We start from the raw sequence: 19,873 nt of genomic DNA, 5'->3' as shown, positions 1-19,873 counted from the left end.
TTGAGCTACAACAGAAGTAGAGAGGGAATGTTGCATCAACGCTGCACACACAGCACAAGTCTCGGCCATATGGATGGCCTTGCTGTAGTGCAATTTTCCTTTTTTCTGAATAGGCAGTAGCTTGGAGGCAAGGAGGAAAGAAGAATCCACTATGAAAAAAAAATGTAGGTGTCAATGGCTTGAGATTGGTTTTTGCCCTGGTTTTATAGAGTCACTTTATGTCATTCAGTTAAGAAAGTAGTTTGTAGCCCAACATCTTGAGTACAGATAGAAGCACTTCTTTCTTTCGTCTGAATTCTGTCGTGTGACTTTAAAGAGCCATGTTCCTACCAGCAAACATTCAATCTCTTCTGAAGGTTTTAATTATCTCAAGGCTCATAGTATGGGGAAAAAAATAGTATGGAGTCCAGATTATAAATAATATTTTGAAATATAAATTTAACTACAAATATTCTGTTTTGTTTTGTTTTTTTTTTTACCTGTCTTTGATTTTTGTATCCTTTCCTGAGTTTTCCTAGATGTAGATTACTTCACTTGGTCTGTAGTACTTTTATTTTCTAGAAGAATACCAGTTTATTGCCAAAATATGACTTAAAAGATCAATAGCAAACAATCTGTACAAGGTTACACAAGAGAACGGAAGTATTTCATTCCATAAGCATTGTGCTTTAAAAGCACAAATAGCAAAAATAGATACTTCTTTGGGAAAGCTGCTTTCTTAATTTTCACTGTTGCTTTCAGAACTATGTCCAAATAGTTACGGGTTTGTTTTATTTTCCCAATAAATCCATTGCTGCACACTGAGAATATAAGGCAATTGGAATGGCTATGGCTCCAAATGCTTGCACTTAGCAGAGGTCGATCATAATATTTCTGTCCACAAAGACATTTAAAAAACCTCCAAACAAACAAACCCTCCTAATTTACAAGTTTGATGCATTTTTATTGTAATGAGGAATTCAAATGGAGATCTGAAAGGTACATTCCTGTTTAAGGGTATGCTGGTCATGGTGCCTGTGGTTCAGAGAGGTGCATTTGCCATGTCACAGAATCACAGAATGTTAGGGATTGGAAGTGACCTCAAAAGATCATCTAGTCCAATCCCCCTGCCGGAGCAGGAACACCTAGATGAGGTTACACAGGAATGTGTCCAGACAGGTTTTGAATGTCTCCAGAGAAGGAGACTCCACAACTCCCCTGGGCAGCCTGCTCCAGTGCTCTGGCACCCTCACTGAGAAGAAGTTTCTTCTCAAATTTAAGTGGAACCTCTTGTGTTCCAGTTTGCTCCCATTACCCTTGTCTTAGCATTGGTTGTCACCAAGAAGAGCCTGGCTCCATCCTCACACTCCTGACACTCACCCTTTATGTATTTATTTATATATTTATATGTCTTTTATAAACACTTTTATGCAGTGCATATAATATTTAATGTGCTTTGATTCCTTTAAAACCCTTCAGATTATTTTATCTAAAATCTGTGTATTAAGAAGTGAATGATACTTTCTTCATGTCTGTGCTTGGTTAACATTCTGTAGAAAAAAATTATTTGGACAACATAATCCTGAACTTGTAGACATAGCTCTCATCTTTGTGTAGTCCTTTTTTGTTGACAGTGTGAAACATTTTGCTCCTAGTCATTGTCCTAACAGGCCTTCTGATCCTCTCTATGTTGGTCCATTTAGATAGTCAGATGTCTGAAGGAAAAAAGCAGAAGAGCTGCCGACTCTCCCCTCATTTTTTATCTGAGATTAAAAAATTACATACAAATCTCTCAAGCTCTAAGAAGGAAAATGTGCAGTGTAGCAATTAATCCTTTCTCTTTTGTTTAGCTCCTGCTTTTTATTAAACACTTTGGCTCTTGATTTAACATTTACCATCAGTCACTGTGTAGGTAAAGACTCCACAGCCTTTCCAACAGTTCCAGGGGTGTCCTGACCATCTACAGAGAGCAAGGTTAGATAGCACTGTGTTTTTTTCAGGCTTTAAATGTTTAAGCATGTCATAGATTCTAGATTTGAGAAAAAGTACACCTTTTAGAAAAAACAACTGAGAAAAGTAGAAACTGGAAAATTAAAAACTGAGCTAAGTAGGAAAGAAAGGCAGCTCAGGTAGTCAGGGCTTTCAGCTCTGCATTTATTGCTGAGTGGTCCTTAAATTTGGCACCCATCTGTTGAATTTGTGAGAACAACCTTCATGATTCTCGGGAGTTTACCCACCACAAAGTTTTGTTCTCCTTGTAGAGAAGACTTGTTAAAATGCTATGACGACTAGGCTGGTTTTAGACAAATAGACCTTGGCCCTAGAAAGACAGTGAGCCTGCAAGTCAAATGTGGTGGGGAGCCATTGGCACTGGAAGAAGTAAGAAACCACAGATTGTTTTCTTGTTGGATGAAGAGCTTAAAGCAACGTAAAGTTAATTGAAGAATTCCTTGAAAGTGAAGTCAGCCTAAAATAAAAGCTTAGGGGTGTATAATTTACTAAACGTGAAAGCTTTGTAAGCAGTAGTGAACCTAAAAGTTTGAAAAGAACATATTTTAGTAAACATATCTGGCTTGTGTTACGGACTCTCCTGTTTTAATTATTTGTCCAAATAATATAGATTTGCAGTAGGATCTCTAATTAGGCACAGTTTGATTTATTGAGCTGGCCCCATATAAACTATGATGTCATGCTGTACTGCTCAAAATTACAGCTCTGCTCTTGCAGTTTAAAGACGATTATTTTTAACTTTGGAATGTTTCAGTTTTGTGCTTCTTGGCTTTTGGCTTTGTGAACGTAACATGTTCTCCGCTCCCCTCCTCCCCCAGATTAAAGCAGTTTGCTGTAACGTAACCAGAACAAAACCCATTGAAATGGACTTCTGAGCACTCTTGGCTTTAAGTATTGTTGGTAAATAAGAAGAAAGGCAAGAATATTCATGCTTCTGCTCAGGGGAAAGGAGAAATAGGTAAAGTAGGTTTTCAGCTATGTTCTGGTCCAGATGCTGATGCCGTCCAGGTGTCCAGATGCTGATGCCGTTCCAGAGCAGGAATGCTTCATTTATGTCTCTAAAAGGTCTTAGTTTTCTTTTGATGGTGTAATTGAATTGAAAAAAAAAAAAGGAAAAGGAAAAGGGGAAAAGAACAAGACAAAGAAGAATGGGGTGTAAAGGGAGAGAGAGAGGATCTGCACTGCCTGTTACTGCAGGTAATAATTATTTACTAGGAACAACTCTCACGTACATGAGTTTTTTTACTCATATGTGTTGCATTTTCTGCTCATTTCCCATTTGAATAGGAAAATTTGCCTTTAGTTAAACCCAGATCTGTTCAAAATGCAAAGAGAAAGCTTTTCACGAGAGGGTTTCTGCATTTCCGTACAGAGGAGGCCTCACTTCTGCAGAAGCGAGCAGCATCCCTTCCTGCCAGCATCCCTGATCTGGGACTGCAGGCAAGGGGACGATCCACAGCAAGGTGTGGAGGAAGGGAGGACTGAAAGTGAGGTCGGAGTATAGTGTCTCCTGCCACCCTCTTCTGGAATGTTAAGAAGAGACCAGGCCTTTCAGGGCAGGAGGAGAGTCTTTCTGTGGAGGTGTCAAGGCTGCTTTGAGCCTGACAGCAAACTGGGAAGGGAAGAATTAAAGGCATGGAGGTGTCACATTTACACTGGAGGCACTTAATTACCCATAGATGTTAAAAGGTGGGAGTTATCTTTGGGAGGCAGTAGCTGTGGTAAAGAAGGGCAGACTCCATTTTCTAACAGAGCAATAAGGAGAATTTCTGAGTGGGAGGGGAAGGTGAAAATGCCTTCCTGTGCATTTTAGAGGGAGGACTCGGTGAGCTGCCCTTGGTAATGACTGCAGTGTTTCAGACTCGTGTAGGCTGAGGACAATGCACACTGACTCAGTGCAAAGCTTTACTTCTCATGAAGAGCCTTGATTACATAGCAGCTGACTCCGTTGTTATGCTATTAATTGTGTATATAGACTAGATTACAGCTTAAAAGACTCATAAAAAGTTATGGGATTTCTTACAGTTTTTAATAAGGGTATTCTCAAATTAGTATCACATTTTTTTTGTGATCAGTTGTTGACTAACATTGTTTTTAGATGTGTAAGTGCTTTTAGTTGTCCTATAACTAGTTTCAGTTTAGCTAATGAAGGTGGGAGAGAATGCTGCTTGGGGAGGAGGGGGAAAGGAGTTCATACTCTTCTCTGTGCCTCAGTGCCAGTGAATATAAGTGAATGGAAAGTATATGCGAGTTTGCTAACAAATGGTATGTATAATGGAAATATTTGATGTCAGTTTTTAAGAAAAAAACATATTAATTTGCTTGTTTTGACTTGGCAAAGTTGCCAACTGAAAACAAAATTCAGCATTTAGAATAAGATGAAAGCCTTAATCCTTTGAGTATTCAGGTCCCTGGTTTGCATTCAGTAACAGGGGGCCTATAAAGTCTTGATTGTAACATAATATCGATAGAAATTTAATAAAGTTTAATGTTCAGTGATTTTCTATCTATCATTGATTGTAACCCTCTGAGAAGCTTTTCACAGTGGTTGAAATCTCTGAGAACAGCCAGCTTTTAGTGATAAGCAGACCACCTGTCTTGTTTTAATGAAATGAAAATGAGTGGTAGATTTCAGATAATTCTGTGATCAGATGCTCGTGTTTTATCTTGCGTTAAGAATACATATATGTCTTTTTTATATATCAATTGCAAAAGCTGAATCTCTTTTCCAGGATGGTATTTAGCAGGTTTTTGAAATGGATCTTGCCATGAGATCTGAGTGGAGGGACTATCATACACTGCATGTCTGAGCACATGCATGCACATGCATTGGTTTTGTCCTCATTTTCTTTGATATATCTGGCCGTGTTCTTGGTACTGAAACAGAAATGGTCAGACCTTGAGGAACCTATGACTGACAGCAGTTTAATTATTTTCTGTGTAATAAATGACTGATGTAGGTTTAACTAATTTTTTTTTTGGCAGCTCTTTTCCTGACATTTACTCACTGAAACTGGTCTTGGAAGTTAGAGGAACAGTTTGCCTCTGAGACAGTTTCTCCATCACTTTACATCTTGTCATTAAAACTGGACGTTCACCTACAAGCTGTCCCACAGCTCTGAAGTTATGGTTTGAAATTACGCAGTGAGGCTCTTTAGCTGGCAGTGTATGATGAAGTGATCCTGATGGCCAGACAAGATAAGAGGGTTATGATGACTGTCATGAGAAACTACATAGGGAGGTGGGACAGGAATGTGCCTCCTGTGAAACCTCTGGAATTGTCAGGAGATCACCAGATGAAAAGTAATGGTTCTTTCCAGTTACAGTACTTCCAGTAGTTTCCTCTTCCTTTTGCTCTACAATGTAAAGCCGTTTAATGTCACATAAAAAGTAAAACAAACCAAAACTAACAAAACAAACAAACAAACAAACAAATAACCACCACACACAAAAAACAGTGTTTTCAATAACATGTGCCTGAAATTATTTTCTTGATACTGATGTCAAAAAAATGGGATAGCAGTGTACAAAAGTACTTGAACAGAGATGGAGGTGATCAAACCTGGTGCTTAGGGAGTCTTATGAATGTAAAGTCATGTGCATGACATGAAGGCACAGGGAGGAACACATCTGGCAGCCAGGAACTCGAACAAGTGCCTTGGCATTGATTAATAGTGTGATGATCACAAACAAGAACTTTTCTTACCGTATTCTTCTACCTCTTTGTTCCCACTTTCTCAGCTGCTATTGTTGTCTGGCCTCTTTTGGTCAGAAGGAGCAGGCTCAACCAAAAAAGCTGAAAGATCTCACCTGTGCTAACCTGTCTTGGGTGGAAACCATTAGGGAGTGATCAGGCAAGCAGCACAGATAGCTTGAAGAGTGTTGACCTGCCCTGTGGCAGTGGGTGGAAAGGGGAGACGTATCCTCTGAGGAGAGGTAACTCCTGGCAGAGTATGCATGCTCACAGCCAGTGATGGTGCCTGCATTGGGGGGCTGAGTAAGCAGGCACACACATAGGTTCTCACCTGACTCTTCTTTATCCTAGTTTGCTAAATTGAGTGTGGTTAGCAGAGAAGCCGCAATGCCACAGGTCAGAGCGCAGGCTGTATCAAAGCTTAACAGCATAAGTGGCTGCACACTTAAAGGCAGACTGCTGCGTGTGTTGCAGAGATTAAAAATAGCACAGCTTTGGTTTTCGTGTTTTGCAAGACCACTCCTGACTGCCATAGTGGAAGGTGTGCTTTTTGTCAAAGTCAGCTACAATTTTGCCTGAGTAAAACTTTGGCTCATTATTGGTTCTATCTGGAATTCAGGAGGCAATGCTATGATGATTCACATTCATTAATTAAACCTCTAGCACCATCCTGGAAGGCAAGTTTAGAGAGGAGGAAATAGAGATGAGTAGCCTAAAGGTACAGTGGGAATCTGCTTCAGAGATGAAATTAAACATTGGCTCCAGGCATTGTGCCTCTGGAAATTCCTAAACTACTTGAGTTTCATGTCAACACTGTCCAATTACAGCACTGTAGTTTAGAGTAATTTTTAAATCTGTATCTGTAGTGGATAAGATTTGCATAAACCACATCCATTAACAAGAAAAGAACTTCTATTAAATAATTAAGTAATAAAAAGATCACACCATCAGTAACATGATTAGACTGTTTAAGAAAGGCTGTCACTTCTTTCTATCTGGATTCTCCTGAGCACTGAGGAGCAGATGTATTGTGTCGGACCAGTGTCCATCTAGCTCCGTATCTCATCTCCAGCCATAGCCATTAGCCACAGAAAGATCACAGGAATGAGGCAAGCGTACAGTCATGCACTTTTTTTCCCCTTCATCTTGCTGTTTTCAGCAATTCTGCTCGTATTCTATGCTGAAATCTATTTTCAGCTTTGAATTTTGGAACTTATGCGTCTTTGTAGCAACATATCCATAGTAATCTTGTCCTTTCTTGTGAACACTATGACTAAGCACACCCAAGCCTCCTTCATACACATTTTATAATCACTATCTGCTAGTGGCGTGTTGCAATATACACTCGCGTTTGAAAAGTTTCTTTTACAGCAGGATAAGTTCATCTGTCCACCATAGTCTAGAGAACTCCAGAAATGTGGCAAGTCCAACTACTGTGGTTGCTCTTCTATCCATTTTACAGAAGAATTAGTGGTTATGGAAACTACCAAAAGACCCTTTCCTGTAGGGATTTGAAGGGAGATAAGGAAGGCCCTTATAAAATGTGAAAGAAGTGACTGTGCTTCATGTTTTCTTCTCAGAGCTCTGCAGCTGCCTCCTTGCTGTGGGCAGGCCTGTCATCTGTGTTAGCATCGTGACATGCTTGCAACGAATGGCTTTTGCATTGATCAGAGGCCATCCGATCTGCTTCGTGATATTCAAGAAAAGCCTTTTATGGCTTTGTTAGAAGTTCTTCTATTAGCACTGTTCTTTAAGAACAACATTGTGAAATGACAAAAGTGGGTAATTACTTTAAAAAATATATTTTTATAAGATTTTAAAAGAAACGTTGCATTTTTTAGTAGTTATACTTCATTATGCATGGCTTCTTTTAAATGTTGATGGAGCAAGGGAAATCAGAAAAAACAAATTTCCCCTGGTTGTTATTGTGAGGCACAGGGGTCAAACACCCAGCATGTTGTTCTCGGAAGAAACAGTTTCATTTTTCCTAATGTGGACATGCAGTACTAAAGCTTTCTGCTTTATGACTGAGCAGTACTAAAATGCTGTTTATTGTCAGCCTTTTCACATCTGAATCATGTTATTTAATCCAGATTTTGTTTGAAAGCACTGCCAGACTTACAGTATGGATGGATGCTTGGAGAATTCGATGGATGTTAGGCCCTCTGATGCTTTTAATTGTTTAGACTAATTATGAATTTCACAGGTGGAGAGAAAATGCTTATTTCCATTCTCCGTCTATCCGTCTATTTAGATTTACACATTGAATGAAGGGTACAGCTGATTTTTTTATTATTATTATTTAATTTTTTTTTTAAGAAACAGATAATTATAGGAAATGTAGCAGACTTTTGCTTTGTTAATGCTATGCATTTGGAAATAATGTGTGTTGAGTTTGTTTTAATCGGTGTATGTATTTCTATCTTTGTTTTGTGTGATTCCTGCCTGTGGAGGCAGGTGAGAGGAAGAGCATAAACAAGGGCAACAAAGTGTCTATACCCCTCTTGTACACTCCATACTCCTATTTTCGTGGGGGGTTTTTTTGTTTGTTTGCTTGCTTTAAAGGATAAGAATCAAAATTAAAAGCGACCCTCTAAAAATATAAATAGTCTCAAGCGGTTCCTTTACTAAACTCTTGAAAACCCCAGTACTCCTACTTTATGTTAAAGACAAAATTATGGCTTGTATGTTTGCCTCTCTTAATTCCTGCACAGTGTCTACTCATATTGTCACTTTTTCTACCATATGCTTGTCTTAGCTGGCATTGTTCATAGCCATAATTATTTGCTGGTAGTAACACTGGCCATTGTATACTATAAAGCAGGATTTGCTTTTATCAATAAATTGTCATATGCTTGAGCCTCTATCTGCATTGAAGTTCTTGTTCCTACTGCTGAGTCTTTGCACTTGGAACCGACATGTTGCAGAAGAAGCTAATGCAAACTCTGCCACTGCTATCTCCACGAGGAGCAGCCATTTGGATGGAACAAGCTTTTTGCTGGGAAACAGAGTGGACTTTGCTTTCTTTGTGCCTTCATTTAAATCTTACAAACCAGCCTAAGCAGGAGGAGAAAAAAAAATATTTGCTGGGTTCTATTCAGATGGAGACACCCCCTCTTCCTGCAAATAAATACTGACATATCTTGATTTCTTGTGTGCAAATCAAAGGCAAGGGCTTCTCATTCCATCTGTCAGGGTTTGTGTGTGCTTCGTTGCATCCTGACCTGACACAGGTTGGTTTTTTCCCTTCTGCATCTTTCCCTTTTACAAAAAGTGCTGCTTTTCCTTTTATCCCTTACTCCACTGAAGTTACTGAAACCTGAAGAAGGGCTTTGGTACCTGGAATTTTTACTTTTAGCTATAGGAATTAAATCTAGCAATAACTACTCCCTCTTTCCAAGAACTTTATCATGCCTGCGGTTTGTGAAGTATTTCATCAGCTTCTATATAATCCTGTATGTATGAACTTCTGGTTAATTTTTCTGTTTCTAGACCTAACCTTTATTAAGTATAAGTAATAAAAAATCAAAGGTTTGTACCGAAGAAACAGGAGTTTCACTTCTTCTTGGAACATATGTGCCTAGTCATGATTGCAAAGGTTCTTTTTTTCTGTTCTGTTCTTTTTTTTTAGACTCATGGCTAGAACATAGCATATGCTGTAATACTTTCCATTTGCAGAGCCCTCTGTTTGATGATTGCAAGCTGCTCTGTAAACATTTTTTGGTCTGACAGTCATTTTTCAGAGTCTGGATTCTTCTCCATTTTTGGTGGGAATGTAGCTAAGTGATTTGCTCAGGGTCACCCAGTGTATCAGCTATAGCATAGTGGTAACTTGGATCTGTACATTTTGATTGTGTTTTTCTCTGCATTTCATAGAACAGTGTAGTGCAAAATACCTAGGGAAAAAACTAGAAAAATTATTTGGGCTGAAAGTAAAAAGTCTGGAGAATAACTTGAGAGAGTTTGAAATAATTAATTATTACTTCCCTATACATTTTTAAAATAATGATCATTTTTTCCTCACGGATACCAGTGCAATACTTTCACTTGCTACATGTAATCAGATCCTGCATGCAACAACGACAGAGGGGGTTTTTCAGTAGCTGAAAAATGAAAGATCATTTCAGTACTAGGTATATAAGGAAGGCCTTGTGAAGGATTTTAGTCTCCCTACTAAAGTGACAATGGTTTTTCTTCCCTTTTCCCTCTTTAATTTTGGTAATTTATATGGACCTTTATTTCTGTTGCTATTTCAATCCTTGTGTTTTTGGAAAATATCTTCACTTCCAATAATACTTTGGGACAGACAATTGTACTCCCTATATATTAAATAACTTTAGAATTTCAGATTATTCAATCATGTAATTACATGGGGTTTTTTCACATTACTTTTTTGTGGGTTTATCTCCTTAAAAAGGAGTTCTTCTAGGGTGTTGAGAATGTTTTACAAAGATGAGTTAAATGAAACACTAGTGCTTGTGTGAGAGGAAAGAACAATTTTCAGGCATCAATGGTTAAGAAATTTAGGCGTTTTGTTTCTTTGGTTGTGGGGTTTTTTTGGTTTTGTTTTTCCAAACTATAGACATTTGAAGCTGATTTCTTAAAACAGTTAAAACTTGCATTTGGGATGTACGTGATGGGTGTGCTTAACTGAGCAGTGAGCATTGACTGTTGTCTCTCCTTAGTTCTCTGTGCATGTTAAAGGCCGTTTACATTTGAAGTTAAGATATGATTTGACAACTCACCCCTTCCCCACCCCTTCTCTATTTATCTTTCATTCTTGATAATACTAGTTGTATCTTAGTAGAAATGTGCTCCTCTTCCCTATGTTGCCCAAACCCTTCTCCTCGTCAGCATCAGGCCTTCCTCTGGCCTAACTCCCCTTCTCTTCTGGCTGGGTCCTGCTTAGGATCCCCAGCTGTGTGTTCCCCTCTCCCCTTGGGGAGAGAAATACCCTTCCTCTCCCACCAGTCTCTGAACATCTATTGTTAGTGGCTTTCCTGCAGAGGATGGCTGATGAGGATGAAAATGAAGTCAACATAAATTCCTTTCAGAGAAATTAGGGTGCTTTCCGATCTGTTTCTGCTGTTGGTTTCTGATACTTTTGGCTATCATGTTTTCAAGGATTGCTACCCAAGTTAAATCAAGTACCCTTATATGTAACATTGTATCACTAGAAACAGGAATGTGTTTCTATCTCTCCTCCTCACTGTGCCCAAACCCCTCTGATTTTCAGTGTCAGGATCCTGTCGTTCAGCTATTTTTCACCTTTTCTGTGTAATTACAGACCTCCAGATATTTTATTAATTGTGTTCGTAGCAGGGCATTCCCCTAGACATGCAACCTTATTTACAAGGTGGATGGAGTATTTAAAATGTGGCCTCAAAATTGATGGGAAAATACTAGTAGTATGTAAAAATGAGGGTGTTGTGATATTTGTGGAATTTTCCCCTGATCAAGAGAGATCAAGATTGTTACTGAGTTTAGCATGTTACGTTCATTGAGCTTTTCAGTTTCCAGTAAGAGATGTGGCACTTGCCAGGCTTATAAATAATATATTAAGGTTTTTCCCAGGAGTAAACTATGTATGCTTCCAGTTAATAACACTGGTATTCAGTAAAGAAGAGAACAGACATGATAGTGGTTTGAGAGGCAGCTGAGGTAACATCTAGATACATTTGTGGAAGTTTACCTAGCAGCTCAAGTAGTTACTTAGATGCTAAATGTTTTTTTCTCTATGTTCTGTCCAGCCTGGCTTATGGTGTTTGTATGTTCATCACTAGAATGGACACACTCCTTCCCCAGTGTATAACATATGTTTGAATCAGTGAAAGCCTACCTATGAAGCTGAAGAGAGTAATTTGGAAGATTTTGGAAATGCTTTACTCAAAAATGCATCAGTCAGTGTAGTAAGAAAGCTTGTGGTCATTTCTTTCCTGTGTTCATTAATGACTGTGTGTAAGGGAGTCTGTTCTACCTTATATTAAAATCTTCTGTATTTTACCCTATGTCACAGGCATTATTTTACTAATCTACATCCATCCCTGAGCCATTAGTGTATGTAGAAACAGATTCAGCTTGGCCGTTACCTGTTCTCATGGAGTTTGAGCTGTTTTTTTCATAGACCTTCTCTACCTGAAACTTTGAAGATTTTTTGCACATAACAATGGGTTTTGCCAGCTGTTAGTTTGATTGCTGAGGCTGGAAAGGTAAAAAACAAATTTATTGACATGTTGGGTTTTTTGTTTGTTGGTTTTTTTGAACTCAACTTCATTAAAATTATGCTAAGAACTGGGAATGTGGTTACACATCGATGATATTTTTTTAAGTATTTTTTGAGAACCTTATCAGTCAGTGGTCACACCTGTACAAGTCACATTAACTCATTTGGTCATTGCAACAGACCAAGAAGAGACATTGCTAATGAGTTTCAGAGCAGCTGCAAGATTGCCTTGGGGTGCCAGCAGCACAGTCACACGTCCCAGGCTACATGGTCAGAGCTACTTCACCGTTGGTTGCACAGTTTCCATTCAGAGTACTGCGTTGATGGGGAAGGTGCAGTGACTCCCTTCAACATTTCAAACTTGCTGCATTCTTCATGGCTTAAACTGGCCATTTAAGTTGGTCAGTGTTTAATGAAGTCTGTGAAGAGACTACCGTGGGCTGCATTGTGGTTAGAGCAGCAGTGGAACTTGTTGCCAAATATTTAATATCCTTTGGTTTGACTGAATGAAAACTGGTTGGTGGTGCAAGCTGAACATGGGTGGGATAGATTGGGATACCCTCTGGCATGACCACGAAGAATTGCTGGAGACCCTGATGGTGTTCTCATTTGAGAAATCTTGTTTAGAGTTTTTCCAAGAATGCATAATTTGAAGCTCATGTTGTCACGTCCCTTGGCAATCTCACTTAACGTTTGGAAGATAGGCATGAACATCAACTCATTTTAAATAGGCTTAGCCTTCATGAGTCATGAATGAGCCACTTCTTAGATATAGCTTGCCATGATCATTGGCATTGGCTCATGGTAATTACTGGGTAGAGGCTCCAGCAGGTTCTAGGGGCATCCCTCTGTTTCTGAGAGCCGTCAGGTTTTCCTGCCGGCTGAATGCAGACTGAGTGGACCGAGGAGTTTTTCTTCTATTTATTAAGTGACATTTTAGATAAATCAGAGTAGTTCACAAATGTGTTCCGTTTTAATTCTTGCTATAATGACCCATCTAGTTTTTCTCAGGGGACTAAGGCAGTGCAAAATTCCAAGCTCTTCGTCATGTGTTTTCAACGTAGTATATCTGAGAAATTTGACCTACCATATACTTTCAGTGTTGCCCTCAAATGGAGGAAGGATAGGGATCTGGAAAGTCCTTCATCTTGCTGATTACAATCTGAAAAGTGTTATGCTACCCTATGCAATAATTCTCTCTCGTGCATGACTGGTTTGGTAGTTTTCTTTCTGCTCTCTTCTGGTTTACTTATTTTCAACTCCTTGTTTTCTGACTACTAATTGCAGTATGTTTACAAAAAGGCAGTATGGGGAGTCACTAATTAAAAGGAAAAAACTGAACTTTGGCATATGCCAAGTTTCACTTGCCAACAACTTTGGCCCTGTGACCACCTTTGGGAGGGGAAAGAGAGGAGCAGCCCCTTCCCCCCATGAATTCTTAATTATGATAAATGAGTTGCTGTATTATTGGGAACATAACCTAATGGCCATACAGCTAAATATTTACTTGTGAATTTATTTAGTGCAGCTTACTTTCTTTTTAAGCTACAGATTTCTTCATTGCATCCTTTCTTCAACTGTTTGGTCTTCCTAAACTCTTAATCTCAGTATCTGTGATGTTAAAGAAACCAGAGTGTGAGGTCAAAATTTCCATTACATAGCCAGAGAGGAATTTCAAGGAACAATGCCAAAATCACTTAAGAAAATAAATTTACAGGAAAGATGACTCATCAATCAACAATTGCAGTTCTAGAAAATAGAATTAGTTGTATATGTTCTGGGTACAGAGAAAGACAAAATGCACCAGCGTGACAGGCAGCGGTAAAACAGGGTGATTGTTTCTTTGTTTGCACAGATTTTTACCTTCACTTCTGCTGCTTTCTTGCCCTAAAAGAAGGACCCTAAGTAGCACACAGCTTCATGTTGCAGGAATCACTGCCTTCTCAGAACTACAACTGTCTACCAAAACCAAAAGATTTTCTGGCTGCTTTTGACTTGTGCTAATTAGCCAAGCAACTGAAGGATGAGTGGAACATTCTCCTCCTGTGCTTAACTTCTCTTTTAACTGTAAGAAATTCAACATGAGGCTACCTGAGAGACCAAAGTACAACATTTTATACTTGATGGAGGTGACAGACTTCTGCCTTAGTCTGCAGTAACATGAGAGTGAAAAAGACGTGATAAAGGGCAGTGTCCTTCCTTCTAAAATACTGAACAAGCAGCATGCAGGAGTGAAGGTCCTTCTGAGAGGGAGGACTGTTGAGCTATGGCAGCATCTCTAGGGGAGCCAGGCAGGCCTGCTTCTTGTGCCATTTCATGTCCTGCCCGCTCTGCAGTGGGGAAGGCATTTCTCTGGTGCTCCTTGTTTTCTCTCCCCCTTGAGCTGCTGCAATATTTTTGCTGAGTTAACCTTATATGTTAAGAAAGCAATGAGTGCTGGGACTTTAAGGAGACATCCCTGGAGGTAAATCTGACGCATCCCATGGGGTTTTTTTTAACCCTCTTTGCTTTCTTGTCTTAACAGGGGAAAGGGAAGGAAATGGTGTAACCACTCACTGTGCTTCTCACAGATAGTAGACTGGATAGTTTGCTGGTCTGGATGTCTCTCCCTGGCACTAGATTTAATGGTTCTGTCAAGGTTTCCTGCTTATGAGACACTTCTGCAGAACAGCATACCAGCTGAAGTTGTGACTTCTGACTGCATTGCTTTTTGGTCTGAGAATGAATTTAGTCAATATTGTAATTATTTGTGAGTAGGAAGCATGCTCTTGTACCCTCCAGTCTATATGTTGTTTTTATGGATTTCCCTTTACTGTCCCATTCTTTTCTGGTGTAATAGTGTGGCAACAGTCGGAAATGAGCAACCTTGCAGTACATGATTTCTGAAAGGGATGCGGTTTGCAAACAAACTCTGCCTGCCATATGTCTTTTATTGCATTTAAGCCTGATACTTGTCTGTATTAGGATTCCGAAGATGTGACAGCGTATTTTCAGCTCAGTTCACTTATTGAGGCAGATAATGTTTACAAATGTGTGCAGTCTGTCTGTTCCTTCTAGAGCCTAAACCTGGCAGAGGCATGGGGACATCCTCTCTCTCAGTATTGATGGGGAGATTGCTACAGGTAAAGGGCTGCACTTCTCAAACTCAGTAGTTCTGAAAATACTTGTGAGAAACAGCTGAGACTCTTCTGGGTAGCGGACCTGTCATTGAACTGTTCCCTGGTTCCCACCATTGATGTCAGATACATTTATAGCATGACACTATGAGGCTCAGTGAGGGCAAGTCTGTGCCATGTGCTGATCCTGGAGCCCCTTCTGTGGGGCAGAGTTCAGTGCATGTCAGCAAACAGCTTATTTTAGGTTAAAATGAATGGGGCAATAGTGATGTGGTAGAAGAGTCCTTTTGAGGGTTAAATGGGAGTGCTGAAGAGAGCAGTGCATTCTTTCATCTGCTTCCCTTTTGCTTAAGTTTTGTCCCTTCACAGCTAGGATTTCTGTTGGTTTTTTTTTTTAATGTAAGTGCTAGTGCAGAGAATTGGGTCATGGATGACAGATTTGAGTGATGGCCACAATACTTGCAACTTTCAGAACACAATATGAGGCCCATCTCTTGGCTTAGCCTCACCCTCAAGGGTGATAAGAAAATAAGACCAAACCAGTTTTTCCCACTCTTCCTCAAGAAGTATTTTCTTTTATCCTTAGAGGTTGGAGAGCCTAGCAACTATCTGTCTGTTTTATTTTCCTTAAGATGCTGTGATACCATGGTGATGAGTTATTAATAAAACTCCAGGCAGATGGAGAGAGCTTTTAGCTGAGTAACTTCTTAGTTTCTTTTTTTTTTCTTTCCGTGCATCCAAGAATAACCATATATGAACAAATGTCATGGTTTGGTCTGTGGGGCAGAGTAGCTGAGCTTTTAGCACAAAAATACAACTTAATCTGCAAATAAATCAGAGCAGACTTTTTGCTTAAAGATCAAAATACCACGATGTTTATGGAAGAACAAATAACTGTAAAGCACTGCATGCATTATTATAAATACATCAACATAATGAATTAGGTCTGATTTTTTTTCTGATGTGTTGCATTTCGGAACATATTATGAGCTATTTTAAGTGCAGTAACAGAGCTTCCCATACACCACAGTGCTCTGCTTCAATAGTACCGACTCAGAATTCTGTAAGTCTTTATACTAATGTGCAGTAATCTCTGTAACAGTGACACTAATCCCCTCTTCTAATATGGCATTTGAACTAAAAGTCTGTGAAATGTAGCTCTAATGCAGGTTTTTGAGAATTATTAATTTGTAAACCTTCCATCAGTCATTCATACTGATAGGAATGCAAAGGGGTAGTCACATTTAGGAAAAGCAATAAAGCCTTGGGGTTTTTGCCTTTCTTTTTGTTCTTTGTTAAAGTGTGAATGGTATTAATTGCATAATGCAAGCAGCAACTTGGCTATAAATGGTGTAAAATTGTTATGTTCTCCTACCCAAATGATGCATAGTGACTCCCGTGTCCGATTTTAGTGTACTGCAGTCAGTTTACAGTGTGCTTCAGCTACTGTTAAAGATCTGGGGTGATAATGTCTTACATGGAAACATTACAGGCTTCCTGAAGTTCTCATTTATCAGCTGCTCAGATGCTGATTGAAAAAAAGCAGACCTCTCCACAAATGTTGAAAGCTGGACAGAAAATGTCTTCTTAATATTTCACTTATTAATTTCAGATGATTGTAGTTATTGAAAGAATAAGGCCTTAAAAGTCTCCACATGCCTCAACTTCCAAAAAAGTTTGATTGCCATTTTGTGGCTTTCAGCAGGAATTGAACTGTGGTCATGAAAACCCCCGAGTAAACAGATAAGACAAACTATGACGTGTGTTTGGGATGTCTGTAACACCCAGGGATGTAGCTAATGCTGCATCCCCTAGTGCTTTACATGCATTGTGAGAAGGATTGGTTGTGGCCAGTATTTTCTTTGAATAATGTACAGCTCTGGTCGGAATTCTGCAGCTGATGTGTTGGGAATGACATTCCATGCAGTTACCTACTTATCATGGGGACAACATTTAGGTCATATTGGGCTTCTTAGTCCCATTGAAATTTCATGCGATTAAATGTGTAATTCACATAGGAAATTCTGAAAACGTTATCTATTATACATAACCTTATTTCTCTCCTTTCCTCTTTATTCTCCAGTATGATAATCCACGTGCCTTAAATGCAATCTATTTTCTCTATAATCTGAAAATTGCCTTAAAAATACTGTAGAAAGATCAAAGCACACTGAAGAACTGAGAGCAAAATTTACATGACCTCTTAACTGAGGTATTTGTAAAATACAGGTGAAGTGTGGGAGAACTGCTGTGACATTTTATTCCATATGAGGATGTAAGTGATTTTGTAAAGCATTCCAGCAGAGTGAAACAACCAACAATCTTTCTGCTGTGTGCGTGAGGTACTTAATTTTAATTCTCCTGCCAAGAATACTTCTTCCAAGTGGAAATGATTTTTTTGTCATTTTGGGGTGGTTGTTGGGGTGTTTTGTTTGTTGGGTTTTGTTTGTTTGTTTGTTTTGCAAACAAAGCAGCAAAATAAGATATTCCATCTGGAAAACACACTATTATTCTCTCGAAGCAGACTTTTTAGTAGAAAGATGTAGAAAGAGGGACATTCTTGAGGAAGCAATGGTCAGGGAAGCTGGAGGAAGAAGTGTATTGCATGAAAATGTTTTGCTTTCCTTTGTGTCCTGGTTTTGGCTGGGAGAGTTAATTTTCTTCGTAGTAGCTGGTATAGTGCTGTGTTTTGGATTTAGTGTGAGAAGAATGTTGATAATATACCGATGGTTGTTGCTGGGTAGTCAAGGACCTTTTGGCTTCCCATGTTATACCAAAGCTGGGAGGAAGCAAAGCCAGGACAGCTGACCCAAACTGACCAAAGCAGTATTCCATACCATATGACATCATGCTCAGTATATACACTGCAGTTGGCTGGTGGGGCAAATGCTGCTGTTCAGGGACAAATGGGCTATCGGCATCATGTGTGATGAGCAATTGCATTGTGCATCACTTGTTTCATATATTCAGTTATCTCTTCCTTTGCTGTCCTGTTGAACTGCTCTTATCTCAACCCACAAGCTTTTGCCCTTTCCAGTTCTCTCCTCCATCCCACTGTGGGGAAGGGGGCTGTGAGTGAGCGGCTGCATGGTCCTACTTGCCATCTGGGATTAAACCACGACACTTTGCTTTTGAGATTTCACCAGTTCACAGCGTAAAATGTTTCTGACTTAATACGCCATCTCCCTTTGAAGAACCTTTGCCTATGAGAAAACTTTTGTCTAGATTTAACTTAAGGTGTGGCCTTGCTGCTTAAGGATCTGGCTGCATTGTGGTAAAGAAATGGGGATGAGCTATTAAAATGTGAAGTTTTCTTGTCCCTGTTTCGGGTTGGAGTTCTCTTAGATGTTGGGCTGGGTTCTGTCCCCCATACATGGGGGAGTTGTGTTGGTTGTGACTCCTATGTCCATGTTTTGTTGTAGAGAACCACACTGGCATGTTGGTTTATCATAGCAAAAGGGAAAACATTTATCTCAGCAGCAAAATAAGTATATTTGTGGTTTTTATGAATATATAAGAGGACTCCTGCTACTGTTTATTGGTTTTACTTGTGCAGCACCTAAGGGCTTCACTTCTGAGCCCTGATATTAAACAAGGTGCTTTATGCAAACAGCAGAAAGATTATTTCTTCTTTCACAGAATCACAGGATGTTAGGAATTGGAAGGGACTCAAAAGATCATCTAGTCCGATCCCCCTGCTGAAGCAGGAACACATAGATGAGGTTACATAGGAAGGTGTCCAGGCGGGTTTTGAATGTCTTCAGAGAAGGAGACTCCACTATTCTTTAGAGAGCCGGATTCTGTAATGCAGTACAAATATGTGCAGAAAGACCTCACCTAGTTTTCAGTGACCTTATCTGGGCACTGGAAACCTAAATGTGCTAGTTCTATAAGTTATGCTTATGTGTTGCGTTTGTGTAGATGTGCTGCAAACTGATGTCCGATTCAAGGATCTACACTGCTATATTGGACTGTGCAAATACCCTTAGAGGGAGGGCAATGGAGTACATGAGATAATAGAAAGATGCAGACATATGCAGTGGAATTTAAAGGAGAAACAAGAGGTAAAACAAGCTTGAGTTACTGTTGTGGGAGCGGTGTTTCCTATGGGTTTAGGCACAAGATTTTTCTTCCATTGAAGTAAATGCCTTCAGGAGGATTTGAGAAGGTCAGGCATCATACCCAAGAATCAAAGGACTGAGCAGCACGTGGCTGAAGAATTCTTCCCATGACATCTTAACAGCGTGAATTTGTTGTACAGGTAGAGACAGAGACCCTCTGGAAAAACAGTTTGTGATAAGAGTTGCAAGATTTTTTTCCTTCAACTCAGTATTTCTCCAGTTTACTAATTGCTTCACCATATTTGGGATCCTGGACACTTATTGCCTGATAAGGAGAAGTTGCTACTATTTATAATTTGGGGTTTTATTACTCAGGCTGCTATGATGTCTAAGTGCTTCTGTAAGAAGGAATGTAATATGGAAGATAATATAAACTGTGAAAGTAATGAGGGAATTGCAATACAGATGGCATTGTGTGTCTGCTTTGCAGACTGTAATTTGCACTGTTCGTTTTAAATTTCTGTTCCAGGAACCAGAAGACCATCAAGTGCATGGTAGGAAGTGGCTTAATGAAGGTGTCCTCTAGAACAGGCCAAAATGCTAATGAAGTTTCAGTGCTAGTGCAGATGCACAAAGGAGCTTTTAAGGTAGTCAAGGAAACAGTGCATTCATTAGTTTGATAGAAACTGTAGGCAGCTTTCTTATAGGTGTACTTTGAACTTTACTGGACTGATGTTAATTGCATTTAGGATGACGTACTAGAGAGAGAGCAGAGGAGGGTGACAAAGCT

At 39.4% G+C, this 19,873-nt stretch overlaps 2 protein-coding genes across 8 annotated transcripts in view; one reads left to right on the top strand and one right to left on the bottom strand.

Moving 5' to 3' along the window:
* The window catches only part of CMSS1 (cms1 ribosomal small subunit homolog), a 247,671-nt gene that overhangs the window by 128,869 nt on the left and 98,929 nt on the right, over nucleotides 1-19,873 (top strand). The window contains exon 1 of one of the 2 annotated variants that reach the window (XM_082060027.1): nucleotides 3,123-3,186. The exons of the other annotated variant lie outside the window; for it this stretch is intronic. Coding sequence (XP_081916153.1) covers nucleotides 3,138-3,186 — 49 coding nt within the window. The 5' untranslated portion in view covers nucleotides 3,123-3,137. Of the gene's footprint in view, nucleotides 1-3,122; nucleotides 3,187-19,873 lie in introns of those variants that run through there. 2 annotated transcript variants of the gene reach the window in all.
* The window catches only part of FILIP1L (filamin A interacting protein 1 like), a 213,947-nt gene that overhangs the window by 127,035 nt on the left and 67,039 nt on the right, over nucleotides 1-19,873 (bottom strand). The window lies entirely within an intron of this gene.

The sequence above is a fragment of the Streptopelia decaocto genome (assembly GCF_964273445.1).
Source record: "Streptopelia decaocto genome assembly, chromosome: 1".
Classification (NCBI taxonomy): Eukaryota; Metazoa; Chordata; class Aves; order Columbiformes; family Columbidae; genus Streptopelia; species Streptopelia decaocto.
The sequence above is the reverse complement of the archived record's forward strand: the minus strand, read 5'-3'. Positions and strand labels throughout refer to the sequence as shown.